The following is a 22,364-nucleotide window of genomic DNA, read 5'->3' as shown; positions in this document are numbered from 1 at the left end:
GCTTCCACTATATAAGCCTTCTAGACCGCTAAGATCTTCTGAAACCAATCTGCTAGTGATTCCCAGAGTAAATACAAAACATGGGAAAGCAGGATTTAGTTACTATGCAACAAATAGCTGGAATAAACTTCCTGAAGATTTAAGACTTGCCTCAACTTTGACCACTTTTAAAACAAGACTGAAAACTTTTATGCTTACTTTAGCTTTCAGCTAAATCTTAACTACATTGCACTTTTAATTTTTGCACTTTTTATAATGCATTTTTAATTTAGTTTTTCTTTTCTTCTAGTTCTTCTATTTTATTTCATTTTATTATTTCATTTATTGTATGACATGTTTTTATGTGAAGCACTTTGAGTCTGCCTCGTGTATGAAATGTGCTATTTAAATAAAGTTGCCTTGCCTTGCCTTTAGTCTATTATCGTTACGTGTATTGAGGTACAGCGAAAAGGGTTTTTTGGTGCATACTATCCAGTCAGCGGTAAGATTAAACATGATTACAATCAAGCCGTCCACAGTGTACAGGATAAAGGGAATAACGTTCAGTGCAAGGTAAAGTCCGATTAAAGATAGTCCATGGGTCTGCAATGAGGTAGATGGTAGGTCAGGACTGCTCTCTAGTTGGTGATAGGATGGTCCAGTTATCTGGGCTAGAAACTGTCCCTGAATCTGGGTGAATGGATGTTCACACTTCTGTACCTTTTGTCTGATGGGAGAGGGGAAAAGGTTTTCTCTAGGTTTGTGAGAGAAATGTAAAAACAAGGAACTGCAGACTATGCTTTACAATCAATGCATGTTCCCCAGAGATGCTGCCTGACCCATTTGAGTTACCCCAGCACTTTGTGTCTTTTGCTTGTGGCCCAGGTTTATGCCGGTCATATTGAAAAGCAGTTGAAGCGGTTAATTCAGTCTGGCTAGAATAGTTTCATGATTGTAAACAGACAAGTAGGATTAGTCCTAGTGTTTTTTTTGTTCCAGTTGAGTCATGATTGAGCAAGATTTGGGCAGTTGTTACAAAGTAAAGCAAATAATCATAGGTATTAAAGACATATTTAAAAGTGCAAATTGGAAAGATTTCCTTACAGATAACTCTGACGGTAAGTATTTTTACATGTCCACTATTTAGACTTATTTCATGCTGGTTTGATCTTTTGTCCCTATGGCCAATTCGAGACATAAGGCACAGAAACAGACCCTTTGGCCCAACTCGGCCATGCTGACCAAGTGCCCCATCTAAGATAGGCACATTTGACAGTGTTTGGCCCTTATCCCACAAACTTTCCTATCCATGTACCTGTCCAAGTCACTTTTAAATGTTGTTATTACCTGCCGCAATTACCTCCTGTGGCAGCTTATTCCATATACCCTCCACTCTCTGAGTGAAAACTGCCTCTCAGTCTCCTATTAAATCTTGACGCTCTCACCTAAAACCTACGTCCTCTGGTTTACAATTCCTCTACCCTGGATAAAAAAGACTGTGCATTCTCCCTCTCTAAGTCCCCTCAAAAATGTTTTAACAACTCCATAAGATGTTTAAGAAGCAATTAGACGTGTACATGGATAGGACTGGTTTTAGATGGATAAAAGACAAATGCAGGCAGGTGGAACTAGTGTAGATGGGACAAGTTGGTCGTTGTGGGCAAGTTGGGCTGATGGGCCTGTTTCCCCGCTGTAAGACTCTATGTGACTTTAACACCCAATCTAATCTCTATGCTTCTTGGCACTGCCCTGCGGGACAGTCAGGGGAAGGATGGGCTCCCCTGGTCGATACTCTCCCCGTACTGTGATGGTGGAATACCTTCTCAAATGCAGGGAAGTATCTGTTTTTGGCCTTGTTTTCCATCTGGGTCAGGTTACCGCCCTTCTCAGCGGCTGGGAGGAATGGGTGGCGCATCACAAACGTCATCAGGTCCTTTGCTCCCTCCGAGTACATGTCAATCCTGGGATAAAAAGGATAACATTAAATCCAATGAATGTCCAGGCAGCCCTCAGTGCTATGGCTGTACTAACTTCTTTTTTTAAGTTTAGAGATACAGCGCGGTAACAGGCCCTTCAGTCCACTGAGTCTGCACTGACCAGTAATCCCCGTACACTAGTATTATCCCACACACAAGGGACAATTTACAATTTACAGAAGCCAATTAACCTACAAACCTGCACATCTTTGGAGTGTGGTAGGAAACCGGAACACCCCCGTACAGACAGCCCCCGTTGTTCGAATCCTGCCCCCTTTCCTCCTACCCTCCATCCCCCCCCCTCACCCCACTGTCACACACCATTTGTCTCCTTTTTATCTCTAGCCTTTGACTTCCCATCTGCAAATCAAATCCCCCTCACTTGTCTTGAAAAGACACAAAGTGCTGGAGTAACTCAGTGGGTCAGGCAGCGTGGATAGGTAAGTAAGTAAGTAAAATTTTATTTATATAGCACGTTTAAATCAACTCACATTGAAACCAAAGTGCTTTACATAAAATAAATAATAAAATAAATAATAAAGTTTCTGTACATCCATAGAAAAATTAAAATTAAAAATTAGGTGACGTTTTGCATCAGAACTATTCAGACTGACTGCTGGTGAAGGCTGGTGGCTGGTCAAAGCCAGGCAAGTGATCGGTGGATACAGGTGAGAGGGGGGTTGCTTGGTAGATGAGTGGACAAAGGCCAGAGATGAAGAAGGGTGTATGATAAGGAAAGGAGTGAAATGTCCAAGGGGACAGAAGGGGGGAAGGGAACAGGAGGCGGGGGGAAGGGGGTGGGATAGTGGGAGAAATAGGTGTAGAAGAAGTGTAACTTGAAACGTCACCAATCCATGTTATTCAGAAATGTTGCCTGACTCGCTGAGTTATGCCCCTGTCCCACTTAGGAAACCTGAACGGAAACCTCTGGAGACTTTGCGCCCTACCCAAGGTTTCCATGCGGTTCCAGGAGATTTTTGTCAGTCTCCCTACCTGCTTCCACTACCTGCAACCTCCGGCAACCACCGGATGGGTGGGACGCAAAGTCTCCAGAGGTTTCCGTTCAGGTTTCCTAAGTGGGACAGGGGCATTACTCCAGCACTTTGTGAGTTTATTTGGTAAGCCGGCAGGTGCAGTTCCTTGTATCTCTCTCTCATTACCGAATATCCTTTAGATTTCATTCCGACAGCACAAAGGAGTAGGATTTAATTCTGGGCACACAGAACTCACAAGAATCGAACTTGTGTGAAACTTGTTTGTCCCCCATTCAGGGAACACGAGGTTTGTGCCAGATCCCGACGACATGCAAAACAAGTTATGATGTTGGCACCAGAATCCGTGGCTTGCAGCAGTTGGGAAAGATTGGTGAGGTGATGCAGATAAAGATTTTTAATGGATTTGATTTGACAGAGAGGTTCCAAATGTAGAGGCCATAGAGATGGTGCAGTGGTAGAGTTGCTGCCCGACAGCACCGGAGACCCGGGTTTGATCTTGACCTAGTTTGCCCGTTCTCCCTGTACATTCACCGCGTGGGTTTTCTCCGGGTGCTCCAGTTTCCTCCCACATTCCACACATGTACAGGGTTGTGTAGTTTAATCGGCTTCTGTAAATTGCCTCCAGTGTGTAGGACGACAATTCACCTCTAAACTAAAACTAAAATCAAGGCACCTCTCAGGGCCGGCACGGTGCCACAACAATAGTTGCTGCCTTACAGCGCCAGAGACCCGGGTTCGATCCTGACGACGGGTGCTGTCTGTACAGACTTTGTGACTGTGGGTTTTCCGGTTCTCTCCCACACTCCAAAGGCGTACAGGTTTGGAGGTTAAAGGACATAATAATACGGGGTGATCGTTGGTCGGCATGGACACGGTGGGCCGAAGGGCCTGTTTCTGCACTGTATCTCTAAAGTCTAAAGACAAGGTGGTGGACAATAAATTCAAAAGGAGATCACAGAAGTTTTTTTGATCAGAGGCAGGTTAGAATACAGGACTTGCCGTGGCAGAATTATTAATTGCGAACCTGCAAGATCTTGTGATAAAGAGGGAACAGGGAGAGCCTGAGGTGGGACAGGTAAATAGTGTGGAGACTTGTCTGGAGAATGAAGACAAGCAAGCCTGAGATAGACCAAATGATTTGTTGTTAATGAGGTTGGCTGCTGATGGCATGGAGTTTCCCAATCACTACATACCTCCCAAAAGGTACAGAAAGAATGTGGAGACTTTGGAGAGGGTGCAGAAGATATTTACCAGAATGTAGACACAAGGAACTGCGGATGCTGGTTACAAAGAAAAAAGACATCATGTGCTGGAGTAACTCAGCCGGCTGGGCAGCAACTCTGGAGAAAAATGCCTGACCTGCTGAGTTACTCCAGTACCTTGTGTCTTTTTTCTGCACTCCAGAGATGCTGCCTGACTGAGTTACTCTTTTATTAAACCAGAATGTAGCCTAGATTGGAGGGTATTAGGAAAAGGAGAGGTTGGGCAGACTTGGATTGTTTCTTCTGCAATGCCAGAGGTTGAAGGAAGACCTAATAGAAGTATATAAAGATTATGAGAGGCATAGACATTCAGAACCTTTTCCCCCGAGTGGAAATGTCAAAGACGAGAGGGCATATATGAACGTTGATTTCTCTCATTTCAAGTAACTCCTGCATTCCTTCCCCAACCTAGTGGTCTGATCAGTTCCATTGTGTGCAACCTTGTGTCCTTCTCATTAGCACATCTTCCCCAGCCAACAATGGGCCATTGTGACTCCATCCTTCCTGAGGTCATTTGTTGCCGCCCCTGATCTGTTCTGGGGTTTTCTCACCTCCAGTTTTGCTGCCCCCCCCCTCTTTATATTTCAGTCTGAAAAAGGTTCCTGACCCAAAACATCACCTATCCACATTCTCCAGAGATGCTGCCTGACCGGCTGAGTTACTCCGGCACTAAGTGTCTTACTTAGGAAGATGCCAAAGATGTTGTGAATAAGACAGCATCATCCAAAGGATGACGTTCAACCTGTGTGGTAGCAGGCGGATGGTCCTTTTATACCCATCCAATTTCCAGCTCAAGAAACAGCTGAGAGGTGAGCGAGTAGGGGGGGGGGGGGGTGGAGGGGCTTAATGGTGGCCCAAATGATCCAAGATGAGCTTCCTCAAATTCCAAAAGAGTTTATGCAGTGATTTCGATTAAATCATCATTATGGTCGCCAGAAGCCAAACAACTAGTTTGGCACAGTGGAGCAGCGTTAGAGCTACTGCCTTACAGCGCCAGAGACCCAAGTTCGATCCTGACTACGGACGCTGTCTGTACGGAGTTTGTACGTTCTCCCTGTAATCGCGTGGGTTTTTCTCCGGGCGCTCCGGTTTCCTCCTACACTCCAAAGACATACAGGTTTGTAGGTTAATTGGCTTAGTATAAATTTACAATTTACCTAGTGTGTGTAGGCAGGGATCACTGGTCGGTGATGACTTGAGGGGCCGAAGGGCCTGTTTCTGCACTAAACTAAGCTGGTGTCAAATGTGAATATAGACACAAAAAAGCTGGAGTAACTCAGCGGGTCAGACAGCAACTCTGTTGGAGAAAAGGAATAGGTGACATTTCGGGTCGAGACTCTTCTTCAGGCTGAGAATCAGGGGAAAGGGAAACAAAAGATATAGATGGTGATATAGAGAGTCTGGAACAAATGAATGAAAGATATGCAAAAAAGTAACAATGATAAAGGAGACAGGCCAATAAAAGATATTATTATTATTATTATTAGCTGTGTCAAATGTGTCAGCAATTAGTCTATTTTTGCAGGCAATCCCCAATAACGGACCTCTGTGCAGTGGATGTTGGTTATCACGGACCGAGGCCCCCATTATACCTCCCCATCCACCCCCCCCACCACGTGGTGTGAGCTTCCAGTTGTGGGAGTGGAGAGCATTAAGCAGCTCGGTGGTTCTCCAGCCGGTGAATTCCTGCTTGTTTTACACCTCCTCCCGGCCTTGGGTTTAAACTGTGGAGAAGTAAGGTTCAGAGTGCTATGGCCAAATATGTTCTACAACATGCTCACCGTACTCATCTTGAAATATCACCAAGCTCAGTTTCCCTCCTGGGATAAATAAAGTTCTATCGTATTATATCGTATAGTAATAACATCTTTCATATCAGATGAATCTTATGGAAACTTTAAGAAGTGACACTGCAGAACGGTTTGATGTTAACATGAAGGGCACCACTCACTACGGACTGTAAAGGATTATTCGCCTGCTCTGCATTCTCAACCCTTCAAGTGCTCTAGAACACGTTCATGTCAAAGTAGCAGATTCGGGCCATCTGTCCCATCAAGTTTACACCGTCATTCAATCATAGCTGATCTATCTTTCCTTCTCAGCCCAATTCTCCTGCCTTCTTCCCATTACCCCTGACGCCAATACTAATCAAGAATCTGTCAATCTCCGCCTTAAAAATATCCATTAACTTGGCTTCCAAAGCAGTCTGTGGCAATGAGTTCCACAGATTCACGACCCTCTGACTAAAGAAATTTCTCCTCATCTCCTTTCTAAAGGCACGTCCTTTTATTTTGAGGCTGTGTCCTCTGATCCTAGACTCTCCCACTAGTGGAAACATCTTCTCCACGTCCACTCTATCCAGGATAGACCACTCTTTCACTATTCGGTAGGTTTTAATGAGTCCCGCCTCATCCTTCTCAACTCCTGTGAGTAGAGGCCCAGTGGCTCAGTGATGGTAAACGCTCATCATATGTTAACCCAATCATCCCCGGGATCATTCTCGTAAACTTCCTCTGGACCATTCCCGGGATCATTCTCGTAAACCTCCTCTGGAGTAAGTTCATAAGTTGAAGTGAAAATGAAATGATCAGATTCTTGAATGGAAAGGATGAAAGTTGACATACAATGCTCTTTCTTTGATATCTTTTCCGTAAAGATTGTGCTTTGCCGCAAGGTAATTCAGTATGGCATTAGTCTGCACCAGTTTCATCCCATCAACTTCCACCATTGGGACTTGTTCATACAGTAGAGCTCCATCTGCCAACAGGAACAAAACTGTACGTTTTTGAGGGCCAATATAATTACAATTTATAAGAAACAGGCATACAATTGAAAACTGAAGTGTGGCTCAGAGTCAAAATGGTGAATCCATCAAATGTAACTATATAAAAAATAAATCTTCCTGGACACTCAAATTATTTTCATCTGGGCCTCTGAACAAAGCAGAGATCAAGGTTTTTGCAGAGGCTGGTCTTGCCCGGCACCCACATTATCTAGAAGAACCAGACCCTGCAAATTTACCAGTTGTGCAGGAAGGAACTGCAGATGCTGGTTTAAACTGAAGGTGGACACAAAATGCTGGAGTAACTCAGCAGGACAGGCAGCATCTCTGGAGAGAAGGAATGGGTGACGTTTCGGACCAAGACCATTCTTTTACCAGCTGTTTAGTTTAGTTTAATTGTACTCCTTGCGAAGGACACTGAAGATAAGAGTCGGGAAGTCATGATGCAGCTTTATAAGAATTTAGTTAAGTTTAATGTCACGTATCTTAAGGTACAATACTTAGTGTGCTATAAAGTCAGTGGCAAGACTACATAATTACAATCAAGCTGGCCAGATATAGGATAAAGGGAATAACATTTAGTGCAAGGTAAAGTCCAAATTAAAGATAGTCCGAGTGTCTCCAATGAGGTAGATGGGATGTCAGGACCACTCTCTAGTTAGCGAATGGTTGGTTCAGTTGCCTGAAAACAGCTGGGAAGAAACTATCGCTGAATCTGGAGGTGTGTGTTTTCATACTTCCATGATTTCCACTCTTGCATGAATGGAGAGAGAGAAGAGGGAGTGACCGGGGTGAGACCGGATCCAGTGGCTGCACAGATGTTTATAAATCAGTGAGCGTTTCAGAACCGGCTTATCCCCAAACACCAGCCACAGCGTACACACCCTTCCAGCCCAGTAACTCAGAGTAGAATCTTCCTACCTTTCAGTAGCTGTTGATACTGTTCCCTGGTCTTAAGGAATACTTCATCAAACTGAAAAGAAAGATCAACAAAATATAGTTGTTGAAAATGCATCGAACATGCGGTCGGTCAGATTTTTCCTTAACAGAATCATTGAAATATAGCATGGAAAAAGGCCCTTCGGCCCAACTCGTCCATGCCGACCAAGATGCTTAATGAGCTTGTCCCATTTGAACATATTTGGCCCTTATCACTCTAAACCTCTCTTATCCAAACGTTTTTCACATCTTCTTTCCCCAAGGTACATGAATATTTATTGACCACTTTGACATTTTCACCCAAGTATCGAAAACTGATAAATGTTCTCTCAAAATTTCAGTGAATTTAATATTTAGTTTAATTTATTGTCACATGTACTGAGGTACAGTGAAAGGCTTTTTTTGCGTGCTAACCAGTCGAGCTACAATCGAGCCATCCACAGTGTACAGATACATGATAAAGGGGATGACGTGTATAAGGTTGTTGGTGTTGATCTAAACCACAGAAGCCATAAAACAGCATCATCATAAAATTCTTCAATTGCTACCACATCATTGTTTGAATAACAATCACTTCTTCCTCTGGACCCCTTCTGGATCATGCACTACGAAACTGATGAAAAATTCCATAGGAGAATAATTCTAAGATTAGTTGTTAGTGAATGAATGATGTTGAATCAACCCCTACAATAACTGCAAAGACATATTTTCTTGTCCATAGTAATTTGGTCACACTATGGCGCAGCTGTAGAGTTGCTGCCTTCCAGCGTCAGAGACCCAAATTCGATTCAGACCGGGTGTGTGTGTATGGAGTTTGTACATTCTCCCTGTGACTGCGTGGGTTTTCTCTGGGTGCTCCGGTTTCATTCCATGTTCAGGTTTATAGGTTAATTGGCTTCTGTAAATTGTCCCTGGTGTGTAGGTTAGTGCTAGTGTACAGGTTGCTGTTCGGCATGGACTCAGTAGGCCGAAGGGCCTATTTCCACGCTGTATCTCTAAAGTCTGAAGTCAGTTGATCTAATCTTATCCATTAATGCAAAGACATTACCTAATAAGCGACCAATATTGGATGCATATTTCAAAGTGTCGCATGGCCTAACTCTGCTCCTGTGTCTTGTGGTATTTCATTTCATCAAAGGAGGAAGTAATATTGGCCTTTCAAATCTATGCTTGCTCACCAAGCAACCCCATTGCCTTTTAGTTCAGTTTAGTTTAGAGATACACCGTGGAAACATGCCCTTTAGCCCACCTAGGCCGCGCCGCCCAGCGATCCCTACACACTAATACTATCCTACACACACTGGGGACAATTTCTAATTTTAACAAAGCCAAATAGCCTACAAACCTGTACATCTTTGGAGTGTGGAAAGAAACCGGAACACCTGGAGAAATCTGTACAGAGAGCACATGTAGTCAGGATTGAATCCCGGTCTCTGGTTCTGTAAGGCAGCAACTTCACCACTGTGCCGTTACAAAGGGATCTGTTAAAATGAGGGTTTACTGTAAATTCTATCTCGTAGAATTCTTTCTAGTAGTTTCCCTACCAGCGAATTGAGGTTTACTAGCCTATAGTTCCTTGGATTACCTCGACAGTACAGACTTGCCATTTTGGAGTTAAGATAAATTCTTATTTTATCTGAGAGCGCACTTTGCAAAGCTTTTTCAATGAGCAGAGTGTCCATTTCACCAACTGTACTGGTGAGTCGTGAGCCTTCACCTTGCCACTTGATATTGGGTTATTAACCTCAATTGGGGCAAACAAAAGGCTCTGTGTTCGTTGAATCTCTAGCCCACGTAAGCTGAGAGCAGAGCCAGCATTGATTGCATCCGGCAATTTGAGAATTGTAATTACATTTTAATAGGAATCAGGGGCGTGTACGGCATTGATTTAATGAAGGTAACTCAACAACTAATGACTATGCCTGGAAGGGTGATAATTTCCTCAGATGTACTGCAATCATTTCACACACCATTCCGGTTCCTCTGCCCTTATCTTATCAACCGACAATGCAACAAGGATCCCAGGAACGAGTGGGCTCACATATGATGATCGTTTGACCGCACTGGGCTTGTACTCGCTGGAGTTTAGAAGGATGAGGGAGAAGAACCTCATTGAAACCTACTGAATAGTGAAAGGCCTGGATAGAGTGGATGTGGAGAGGATGTTTCCACTAGTGGGAGAGTCTAGGACCAGAGGTCACAGCCTCTGAATAAAAGGACATGCATTTAGGAATGAGATGAGGAGGAATTTCTTTAGTCAGAGGGTGGTGAATCGGTGGAATTCATTGCCACGGAAGGCTGTGGAGGCCAGGTCAATGGATATTTTTAAGGCAGAGGTAGATAGATTCTTGATTAGTAAGAATGTCAGGGGTTATGGGGAGATGGTAGGAGAATGGGGTTGAGAAGGAAAGATAGATCTGCCATGATTGAATGGTGGAGTAGACTTGGTGGGCCGTAAGGTCTAATTCTGCTTTTATCACTTATGAACAGGCCTAGAATGTCATGAAATATTTACTCACTGTAACAGGTTCAGAGTGAAGGACATTCACAAACCTATGTCATCACAGCATTGACCCGACTTATTTGGCATCAAGATAAATATTTATCTGATCTCCTTTTGTTTTGCAACAGTTAATGCAAGGTGGTATTGATTGGGAGTGGACCACAAAATGCTGGGTTAACTCAGTGGGTCAGACAGCATCTCTGGAGAAAAGGAATAGGTGTTGTTTTGGATTGAGGCCCTTTGTCTGAAGACGGGTTTTGACCCGAATGCCTTTCCCCTCACTCTCAATCTGAAGAAGAGTCTCGACCTGAAACATCACCTATTGTATATTTGTTGTTGTTTTTTTTTTTTTTCCAGAGATGCTGCCTGACCCACTGAGTTACTCCAGCATTTTGTGTCTATCTTCGGTTTAAACCAGCTGCTGCAGTTCCTTCCTGCACACATTGATTGGGACCACAGCCTGATCAGAAATTAATTAATTGCAAATTAAGGCCCTTTGCCACACAGCTGACTTTCCAATCTAGAACTGATTGCACAGTAATTGCAGGCCAGGCCTCGGGTTTGGTCGTTCCTCTTTGGGATCAAGGTGGATAAGTTCAATGTTAAAGGAGAGGCAGTGAACGGCATGTGCTAGATTCTTATGTGGAGCTCAAGGTGCTGGAGTAACTCAATTGGTCAGGCAGCATCTCTGGAGGATGCAGACTGAGTTGTAATGACTGCTTCTAGGGTCCTTACAGAGCATAGACAACTCGTGTGGAAAAGCAGCTGCACACTGTGCAGTGTCTGAAGCTTGGTGACTGGATTCATGTAAGTAAAGCATTTAATCTCATTGCACCATTTATATGCAGCCATCTTGTCCATTTGCTTTTTTGGAATAAGTAACCTGTTTATATGTGGTGAAGTTATCGTGTTGCCTTCATTGTATGCTTTCTATGTGCTGGAATTTTTGGAATAAGTAACCTGTTTATATGTGGTGAAGTTATCGTGTTGCCTTCATTGTATGCTTTCTATGTGCTGGAAATCCTTTGCTTTGCTCAGTGGATGTCCGTAAATGTTCTCTGTTGGTAAAGAACTACAAACGGGTTTCACTTGTGTTAGTTGTTGAACAGCATGCAGGGCTATTTGTGTAGGAAGGAACTGCAGATGCTGGTTTACACTGAAGATAGACATAAAACCCAGGTCTCTGGTGCTGTAAGGCACCAACTGTGCCGTTGTAAAAATGAGGGTTTACTGTAAATCCTATCTCAAAATTATTTCTAGTAGTTTCCCTACCAGTGAAGGGCGGTTCACTGGCCTATGGTTCCCTGGCAGTTCTGGTCTGCTCAAGGCAGGAAGGATGTGGAAGGTTTAGAAATGGTGCAAAAAAGGTTTACTGGAGTACTACCTGGTGCAAAAAAGGTTTACTGGAGTACTACCTGGTGCAAAAAAGGTTTACTGGAGTACTACCTGGTGCGCAAAAAAGGTTTACTGGAGTACTACCTGGTGCGCAAAAAAAGGTTTACTGGAGTACTACCTGGTGCGCAAAAAAAGGTTTACTGGAGTACTACCTGGTGCGCAAAAAAGGTTTACTGGAGTACTACCTGGTGCGCAAAAAAGGTTTACTGGAGTACTACCTGGTGCAAAAAAAGTGTTTACTGGAGTACTACCTGGTGCAAAAAAAGTGTTTACTGGAGTACTACCTGGTGCAAAAAAGGTTTACTGGAGTACTACCTGGATTAGTGGGTATTAGCTATAAGGAAAGATTGGACAGACACAAAATGCAGGAGTAACTCAGCGAGTCAGGTAGCATCTCTGGAGAAAAGGAATAGGTGACATTTCACCAGCATCTGGAGTTCCTTCCTACAGTGTACTGATGACATCTTAATTGTCAGCATTTTCCCCTCTGCATTGCCCTATTTCTTTGAACCATGCCTACCTGTGCTTCCTGGAACTGGGGGTGTGGTAGATGTTTGGAGTGTGCAGGTCTGGACACAGCATTTGTGTAGTATATTTAGTTTAGAGATACAGCCTGTTGGCCTATTGAGTCCACGTAGGCCATCTATCACAGTAGTTTTCCATTAAGCTGTTTAGTTCTACATTATCCCCTACACTGTACACTCCAGTCAAATTTACAGTGACCAATTAACCAACAAACCCACCTAAATTAACATTGTAAACAGCCTGTCGGGCCAGCGAGTCCACGTCAACGATTGATCACACTAGTTCTATATTATCCCATTTAGTTCTACATATTAGAACCAAAACATTACAGCAACTAATTAACCTACAAACCCACATGATTTGGAGTGTGGGAGGAGAGCGGAGCATTCAGCGGAAACCCATGCGGTCACACGGAGAACATGTATTGTAAAATGTGGACTTTAGGAATACAGCACTGAAACGGGCCCTTTGACCCACCAAGTCCATGCCGACCAGCGATCCCCACAATAGCATTAACCTACGCAGTGGCGGACGGGGTCTAAAAATATTGGTTGCCAGGAGACAAAGGGGGCCCACCCACAACCACAATGCTATCATTTAACAGGGGCCCACTTGCCATCACTTCATCAGGGGCCCACTTGCCATCGGGCAAGCTGACACCCTGGCCAGTCCGCCATTGATCCTACGCACTAGGGATAATTTGCTTTATTTTTAGTGAAGGCAATTGACCCGCAAACCTGTATGTCTTTGGAGTGTGGGAGGAAACCGGAGCACCCGGAGGAAACCCACGAGGTCACATGGGGAACGTATGGACAGACAGCACCCGTAGTCAGGATGGAACCCGGGTCCCTGACGCTGTGAGGCTGCAACTCTACCGCTCGCCGCCGTGCTGCCCTGGACGTGTGGCAAGTGTGTTCTGAATCTCAATACTGTTCTCTGCCACGTCACGGGATGAGAGATTTTGCAGCCGCATGGTAGCGGGTCTCAGAGTAACATCTCAGGGACCAACACAGTGCATTGAGCTTGTTCATAGTCCAAACTGAGAACACACTTTGCAACGATTCCTCAATGAGGTGGGCGTTCATTTCACCGACTGCACAGATAAGTCGTGAGCCTTTACCTTACCACTTGATTTTGGGTTATTAACCTCCATTGGGGCAAACCAGAGGCTCTGTGTTTGTTGCATCTTTAATCCACGTAATCTGAGAGCAGAGCCAGTATTGACTGCATCTGGCAATTTGAGAACTGTAATTATATTTTGCTAGGGATGAGGGGAGTACAGGGCGTGCACAGCCTGGATTTAATGCAGGCAGTAACTCGACAACTAATGTTGGCTTTGCCTGGGAGGGTGATAATCTCCTCGGATGTACTGCAATTGTTTCAAACACCTCTTGCCCTAGGACAGTGCATCAGGGCTGGAAAGTTATGAAATATTTGCTCAGTCCAACTGGTACAGAATGACGGATATTTGCAAACTTATTTCATCACAGCACTGATCTGACATTTTGAAGTTGAGAGAAATTCTTATTTGAACTGCCTTTGCTTTGCAACAGTTAATGCAAGGTGGTATTGATTGGGAGCAGCCTAATCAGAAGGCAATTAATTGCAAATTAAGGACTTTTGCTTAGTTGACTTTCCAATCACAGTCTTGTTGCACAGTAATTGCAAGTCTGGCTGCTGGTTTGTTTTTTCTTCTTTCCTTACAGGGATCAAGGTGAATAATGAGGGGAATTTCTTTAGTTAGAGGGTGGCAAATCCAGAATTCTTTGCCACAGAAGGCTGTGGAGGTCAATGGTTATTTTTAAGGTGGAGACTGACAAATTCTTGATTAGTAAGGGTGTTATGGAGAGAGGACAGGAGAATGGGGTTATGAGGGAAAGATAGATCTTTCATGGTTAAATGGCGGAGTAGACTCGAACGGCCGAATGGCTGTATTTTGTTCCTAGAACCTATGGACATAAGTTTAATGTTAAAGGAGATGCATGGAACTGCAAATGCTGGAATCTTGTGTAAAGCACAAAGTGCTGGAGTGACTCAATAGGTCGGGCAGCATCTCTGGAGAACATGGGTTACATTTTAATGGTTGTTTCTATGGTCCAAATAGAACCCAGATAAGTTGTGTGGGATAATAGTTGCAGACAATCAGTGCCATAAAGCCTGGTGACTGTATTGATGCAAGTGATGAAGTTTATCTTAAATACAATCATCTTGTTAACATTTAGTCACTGATTGAAAGGTGCAGCACGGAAACAGGTCCACTGAGTCCACATCGAACATCCATCCCCTGTTCACACTTGTTCTATGTCATCCCACTTTCTCATTCAGTCTATGCACACAAGGTCAATTATCCTACAAACCCATGTTTAGTTTAGAAATACAGCGCAGAAACAGGCCCTTTGGCCCACTGAGTCCGAGGCGACCAGCGATCGCCCTGTATACTAGCACTATCCTACACACTAGGGACAATTTACATAGAAACATAGAAAATAGGTGCAGGAGTAGGCCATTCACCGCCATTCAATATGATCATGGCTGATCATCCAACTCATTACATTACTCATTACCACCTTTTACCAACCTGCAAACCGGAGCACTCTGAGGATAACCTACACAGTCACAGGGAGAAGCTACAAACGCCGTACAGACAGCACCCGTGGTTGAGATTGAGCCCGGGTCTCTGGCGCTGTAAGTCAGCAACTGTACCGCTACGCCGCCATGTTTGGGATATGGAAGGAAACCGATGCTGCCAGAGGAAACCCACTTGGTCACAGGGGGGAACATGCAAACTCTCCACAAACAGCAACAGAGGTCAATTGAACCCCATGTGAGGCCGTGCCTTTAGATGAGAAGATGAGGCATAATTAGCAAATTTGCAGATAATAATGAAGAACGTATAATAGTAGACAATGAAGATGTTTATCCAAAATTACAGTAGGATCTTGATCAGCTGGATGGTGGCTATATGGAACGAGCTGCAGATGAGGTAACTGAGACATGCACATTTACATTTAGCCTAGACTTCAGACATACAGTGCAGAAACAGGCCCTTCGGCCCACCGAATCCGCACTGACCAGCGATCCTCAATTTTGCCGAAGTTGATTAATCTAAACTGTACGTCTTTGGAGTGTGGGAGGAAACCGGAGCAGCTAGAGAAAACCCACGCAGTCACAGGGAGAACGTACAAATTCCGTGTAGACAGCACACCTAGTCCATGTCAAACCCTGGCGTCTGGTGCTGTAAGGCAGCAACTCCACTGCCATTTGATGCCGGGCATTTAAAAGACACTTGGACAGGTACATGGATAGGAAGAGTTTGGAGGGATATGGGCCAACTATGGGCAAATGGGACTAGCTTAGATGGGGCATAGGCGAGTTGGGCTCGTGTCTGGTCTCTAGTTCTACCAGCTGCGCCATTATGCTGAAATGGGAATTGACTTGGATACACCACTTTAAGTAAAAATCAGATCATCGTGTACACAACCTCTACACCAGCAGCTGCCAAAAGCCAGCGAACTGACTCCATTCTTCCTCTTCCATTAAAGTAATACAGCTTGGGCTTCGACATGGTGGTATCCTTTCCTGGAAACAGAACAGACAATGAGTTCAGCAGCAACAACCCACCCTGCCTCCCTTGCCTGTCTGTACTTTAAATGGGCATTGGGACACAGATCGCACCGTAATCTATGTTTGCTAGTTTAGAAATGCAGCACGGAGACGGGTCCTTCGCCCCACCAAGTCCGTGCCGACCAGTAATCCTCACACTCTAACATTATCCTACACACTCGGGACAGTCTACAATTTTACCAAAGCCAATTAGGCTACCAACCTATATGTCTATGGAGTAGTTCTGGTCACACCTCTCTGGTTGCCTCTCTCCCCAGGACTTTAATTTAATTTTGTTTAGAGATACTGTGTGGAAACAGGCCCTTTGGCCCACCGAGTCAGGGCAGGAGAACAGGGTTAGGGGGAGGGGAGAGATAGATCAGCCATGATTGAATGGCGGAGTAGATTTGATGAGCCGAATGATTTAATTCTGCTCCTATCACGTATGAGTCCTTGCCTATCAGCAATCACCATGCACACTAACACAATCCTGCACACTAGGAACAATTTACAATTTACAGAAGCCAAATAACCTACAAACCTGCATGTCTTTGGGATGTGGGAGGAAAATGGAGCACCCGGAGACGGGGAGAGTGGTGACGGGGAGAAGGCACAGACTCTATACAGACAGCACTCGAGGTCAGGATTAAACCCAGGCCTCAGATGCTATGAGGCAGCAACTCGACCGCTGCACCACCCATAGAACTTGAAACTGATTGTACAGTCAGCAGACCCCCTTGGAGAGTGACTCTGAACATACCAGGCCAACTACGCTTAATTCTATTCAGAAAATAATAGATGGCTTCACTTTGAGATCAGTGAAGACGAGATAAGAAGAAAATAATAACATAATAAAAACGAACTGCAGATGCTGGTTTATACCAAAGATAAAACCCAATATGCTGGAGTAACTCGTCAGGTCAAGCAGCGTCTCTGGAGAATATGGACAGGTGATGTTTCAGGTTGGGACCCTTCAATAGAACCTTGCACTTACAAACTGGGACTTGAAAATAGTGCTCTTAGTGTCACAGCTATATACGTACTGTATCTGAGATGCTTATCTAAGATGTATCTTCTTCTAAAATTCTAAAATTGTAGGACAACTTGTTCTATTTGATTGTGCACGCCAGGTTGATTGCATTCGTCGAAACAGGGCGGACCACGTGAAGATTGCAATCTCCCACCACAAGATGTATCTAAGAGCTTATGTATAGCGATATTTGAAATGAACTTTCTACAAAATCAACTCAAACACTGCTTGTGAGCCATTTAAAAAGAAATTATTTAAAAAACATTAAAAAAGACAATTACCAGAATCAAATTTTATTCTTGACAAGAAGTATGAACTGACAGATTTATGAATCTAACCCACACAAACTGTTGCCCCACAAAATTGATTACACTGCGAGTCGGGTCGGGTCAGGTCAGGTAGGCTCAGGTTACTAAAATGGGCGTGGAAAAATGCCCAGGATCCCCTCCATAGCGTACTACACGTCAGCCCATTGCATTTCGCAGGAGTAGCCCATCTTACTCTGCTATAAGATCTTTGGCGAGGAGAGGGGGAGAGGGGCATAGGAGGGGGGGGGGAGACATTGTAGTGAGGGGGTAGGCGAGGGAGTGCCGGGGGGGGGGGGGGGGGGGGGGATAAGGCCTAGTGTGTGTGAAGTTGCCGGGAGGTTTACAATGTTTCTTATTTACAATGTTTCTTATTTAATGTCCCTTGCCTAGTCTGAAATAAAGTTCATTATTGGATCAGAAGAAATATAATTGTGTGTGTTATATGATTATATACATTTATATAATTTTCATGTATGTGTGTTTATAAACATTTTATTCTTTAATAAGAACTAACAGAATTATGAATCTAACCCTATATCACGCACAAAAAGTTCCCCCGCAATGTCAATTACCCTGCGAGTCGGGTCGGTTCCGGTTCCTACAAAATCAACTCAAACACTGCTTGTGAGCCATTTAAAAAGAAATTATTTAAAAAACATTAAAAAAGACAATTACCAGAATCAAATTTTATTCTTGACAAGAAGTATGAACTGACAGATTTATGAATCTAACCCACACAAACTGTTGCCCCGCAACATTGATTACACTGCGAGTCGGGTCGGGTCAGGTCAGGTAGGCTCAGGTTACTAAAATGGGCGTGGAAAAATGCCCAGGATCCCCTCCATAGCGTACTACATGTCAGCCCATTGCATTTCGCAGGAGTAGCCCATCTTACTCTGCTATAAGATCTTTGGCGAGGAGAGGGAGTGCGGGGAGAGGGGCATAGGAGGGGGGGAGACATTGTAGTGAGGGGGTAGGCGAGGGAGTGCCGGGGGGGGGGGGGGGGGGGTGGGATAAGGCCTACTGTGTGTGAAGTTGCCGGGAGGTTTACAATGTTTCTTATTTAATGTCCCTTGTCTAGTCTGAAATAAAGTTCATTATTGGATCAGAAGAAATATAATTGTGTGTGTTATATGATTATATACATTTATATAATTTTCATGTATGTGTGTTTATAAACATTTTATTCTTTAACAAGAATTAACAGAATTATGAACTAACAGAATTATGAATCTAACCCTATATCACGCACAAAAAGTTCCCCCGCAGTGTCAACCACCCTGCGAGTCGGGTCGGGTCGGTTCCGGTTACTACAAAATCAACTCAAACACTGCTTGTGAGCCATTTAAAAAGAAACATTAAAAAAGGCATTTACCAGAATCAAATTTTATTCTTGACAAGAAGTATGAACTGACAGATTTATGAATCTAACCCACACAAACTGTTGCCCCGTAACATTGATTACACTGCGAGTCGGGTCGGGTCAGGTCAGGTAGGCTCGGGTTACTAAAATGGGCGTGGAAAAATGCCCAGGATCCCCTCCATAGCGTACTACACGTCAGTCCATTGCATTTCACAGGAGTAGCCCATCTTACTCTGCTATAAGATCTTTGGTTGGGTTTATGTAATAAATGAATAACCAGTGTTGGCTGCTGAGGATGTGATGTTTAGTACGGGGGAAGATGGGTGTGGGACAAAGCCTGAGGCAGTAAATTGAGATTATCGTTATGTGTACTGAGGTGCAGCGAAAAGCATTTATGTGTTGCGTGCTATCCAGTCAAGCGGAAAGATTATACATAATTACAATCAGGCCGTCCACAGTGTACAGACACAGGATAAAGGGAACAATGTTTAGTGCTAGATAAAGTCCGATTATAGATAGCTTGACAGTCTCCAATGGAGGTAGGTGGGAGGTTGGGACCTATCTAGCTGGTGAGAGGATTGCTCAGTTGCCTGATAACAGATGGGAAGAAACTGTCCCTGAATCTGGAGGTGTGTGTTTTCACACTTCTATAACTCTTGCCTGATGGAAGAGGGAGAAGAGAGGGTGAGACTGGTCCTTGATTATGCTGGTGGCCTTGCTGAGGCAGCATGAGGTGTAGATGGAGTCAATGGAAGAGGAGTGGATGGATAGCTTGGCGGGTTGAGCTTGAGTTTAGTTTATTGTCACATGTACCGAGGTGCAGTGAAAACCTCTCTTGTTGCATGCTGACCAGTCAGTGCAAAGACAATATGTAACTACAATTATGCCAGAAACATGATAAAGGGAATAGCATGAATAATGTTTAGCACAAGGCAGTGATTGGCAGATTCTTGATTAGTACGGGTGTCGGGGGTTATGGGGAGAAGGCTGGACAATGGGGTTGAGAGGGAAAGATAGATCAGCCATGATTGAATGGTGGAGTAGACTCGATGGGCCAACTGACTAATTTGGCTCATAGAACTTATAAACTAGGAAAGTCTGATTAAAGATAGTCTGAGGGTCTCTTAGGAGGTAGATAGTAACTCGGGTTAGGGCTGCTCTCTCGTTGTTGGTAGAATGGATCAGTTGCCTGATAACAGCTGGGACTTCTTCCCCCAAGCCCCTCAAGCCGGGTCCAGCCCCCAGGGGCTCAGCCTTATTGAGCAGCAACCCTCAGGAGCAAGCGGGAAGCTGCTGACCCTCCCACCATCCCTAAGTTGACAGCAACCTCAGCATTGTTCACTATGGCGCCCAGCAGCAGACCAAACTTCATAAGTGACGGGAGCAGAATTAGGCCATTCGGCCCATCAAATCTACTCTGCCATTCAACCATGGCTGATCTATCTTTCCCCCTTTCTTCTGTCTTCTCCCCATAGCCCCTTACACCCTTACGTCAATCTCTGCCTTAACACCCTTTGACTTGTTCTCAACTTGGCATTGCATTCCTTCGATTCACCACACTCAGAGTAAAGAAATGTCTCCTTTTCCACTTCCTGAAGGTACATCCTTTTATTGTGAGGCTGTTGCCTCTGCTCCTAGACTCTCCCATTGGTGAAAACATATCTTCACATCCACTCTATCCAGGCCTTTCACTCTCTCCTTTAACATTAAATTCATCCACCATGATCCCACCAATTCTCGTTGTTAGTATCATGCTAGCAAAATATTAGTAGCAATGTCTGAAGAAGGGTCACCTATTCCTTCGCTCCAAAGATGCTGCCTCACCCGCTGAGTTTCTCCAGTATTTTTGTCTACCTTCGATTTTTGCAGCATCTACAGCTCTTTCTTGTACAGTAAAGTCATGGTAGTTGGTAGCATCACAAACATAGTCAGGTCGATGAATGCATCTTCAAATACCACGTCCCATGCACCCACAAACAAGCTCCAGAGATCAAATCAAAGTCCCAGATAATTTTCAGGACGGAAGGAAGATTTAAATGCAATTGCAACAACTCATCAGGCCAGACAGAAAGAGTTTTATAACCACTGCAGATCCCCAAGTGTGCATGCCCACCCTCTCTGGTAGACCCTGTCCCACACTCACCGTGTTCCGCACTCCGTCGCTCCCGCACCAACTGTTGCAAGCAATGTTGCTACACTATATGATCTTTGGTTGCAAGTACATTGCTACACAGAGACTTGTTGCAGGAGCCGACCAATCAGCGCCGCCGCCCGTCCCACCTACGCACGAAGGCTCACGGGAAAGCAACCATCACCACAGCCTAAAAGTGACTCGACGATCCGTGGTTTATAAAGCGATGGAGCACATAGTATTTCTCGGGTGTGAGGGCGATCTGGCTGCGACATCTGTCACCCCATTGATCGCTAGGGTTGATTCGGCTGATCTGGCTGGCTAGGCGGGTGTCCCCCTTCCCTCACAGCTCCACAGCGTCCCTCCCGAAGCCCAGCGCTCGGTCGCAGAGGATGGCCCCCTAGAAGAGGACCGCTCCGCCGGTCTAGGGTATATGACGTAGCTACTCTCCCTGCTAGACTAAACCTCCAAGACCATTTGTAGGATCACTGTAGGGAAGTCAAGCTCCAAGACTTCAGACACATCCAAGTAAGGCACTGCACGTGGCAGTCTGCCGTTCTTTTCCCATTTTAAAACAAAAATAAAACACGTACTCTCTTATTCATCTTATGTGTACTACACATTAAACCGAAGAAATGCTGGAGTAAGGTACACAAAAATGCTGGAGAAGCTCAGCGGGTGCAGCAGCATCTATGGAGCGAAGGAAATAGGCAACGTTTTGGGCCGAAACCCTTCTTCAGACTGGTAGGGGGTGGTGGGAGAAGGAAGTTAAAAGCCACGGAGGAGGGGAGCCCGAGGGTTGAGGGATGGGAGGAGACAGCAAGGGTTAACAAAATTGGGAGAATTCAATGTTCATGCCCGCAGGATGCAGACTCCCCAAGCGGAATATGAGGTGCTGTTCCTCCAATTTCTGGTGTTGCTCACTCTGGCCATGGAGACCCAGGACAGAGAGGTCGGATTGGAAATGGGAGGGGGAGTTGGTTCTTGTGGACCGAGCGGAGGTGTTCGGCGAAACGATCGCCCAACCTCCGCTTAGTCTCACCGATGTAGATCAGCTGACATCTAGAGCAGCGGATGCAGTAGATGAGGTTGGAGGAGATACAGGTGAACCTCTGCCGCACCTGGAACGACTGCTTGGGTCCTTGAATGGAGTCGAGGGGGGAGGTAAAGGGACAGGTGTTGCATTTCTTGCGGTTGCAACGGAAAGTGCCCGGGGAGGGGGTGGTACGGGAGGGAAGGGAAGAATTGAAAAGGGAGTTGCGGAGGGAGCGGTCTTTGCGGAAGGCAGACATGGGGGGAGATGGGAAGATGTGGCGAGTGGTGAGGTCACGTTGGAGGTGGCGAAACTGACGGAGGATTACTTGTTGTATGTGACGGCTGGTGGGGTGAAAGGTGAGGACTAGGGGGACTCTGCCCTTGTTGCGAGTGGGGGGATGGGGAGAGAGAGCAGTGTTGTGGGGTATGGAAGAGACCCTAGTGCGAGTCTCATCTATGGAGGAGGGGAACCCCCGTTCCCTGAAGAATGAGGACATTTCAGATGCCCTGGTGTGGAACGCATCATCCTGGGAGCAGA

The 22,364-nt window shown here is 45.0% G+C and overlaps 1 protein-coding gene across 1 annotated transcript in view; it reads right to left on the bottom strand.

Moving 5' to 3' along the window:
- Nucleotides 1-20,932, bottom strand: part of LOC116973036 (glutathione S-transferase alpha-4-like) — a 31,260-nt gene extending 10,328 nt beyond the window's left edge. The window contains exons 1-5 of the mRNA XM_033020677.1: nucleotides 20,804-20,932; nucleotides 15,838-15,935; nucleotides 7,916-7,967; nucleotides 6,837-6,969; nucleotides 1,799-1,940 (exon numbers count right to left, since the gene is read on the bottom strand). Of these exons, the coding sequence (XP_032876568.1) occupies nucleotides 1,799-1,940; nucleotides 6,837-6,969; nucleotides 7,916-7,967; nucleotides 15,838-15,921 (411 nt within the window). The 5' untranslated portion in view covers nucleotides 15,922-15,935; nucleotides 20,804-20,932. The remainder of the gene's footprint in view (nucleotides 1-1,798; nucleotides 1,941-6,836; nucleotides 6,970-7,915; nucleotides 7,968-15,837; nucleotides 15,936-20,803) is intronic.
- Nucleotides 20,933-22,364: the final 1,432 nt, after the last annotated feature.

This window comes from Amblyraja radiata, chromosome 5 (assembly GCF_010909765.2).
Source record: "Amblyraja radiata isolate CabotCenter1 chromosome 5, sAmbRad1.1.pri, whole genome shotgun sequence".
Taxonomy (NCBI): Eukaryota; Metazoa; Chordata; class Chondrichthyes; order Rajiformes; family Rajidae; genus Amblyraja; species Amblyraja radiata.
This window is presented reverse-complemented; position numbering and strand designations above follow the sequence as displayed.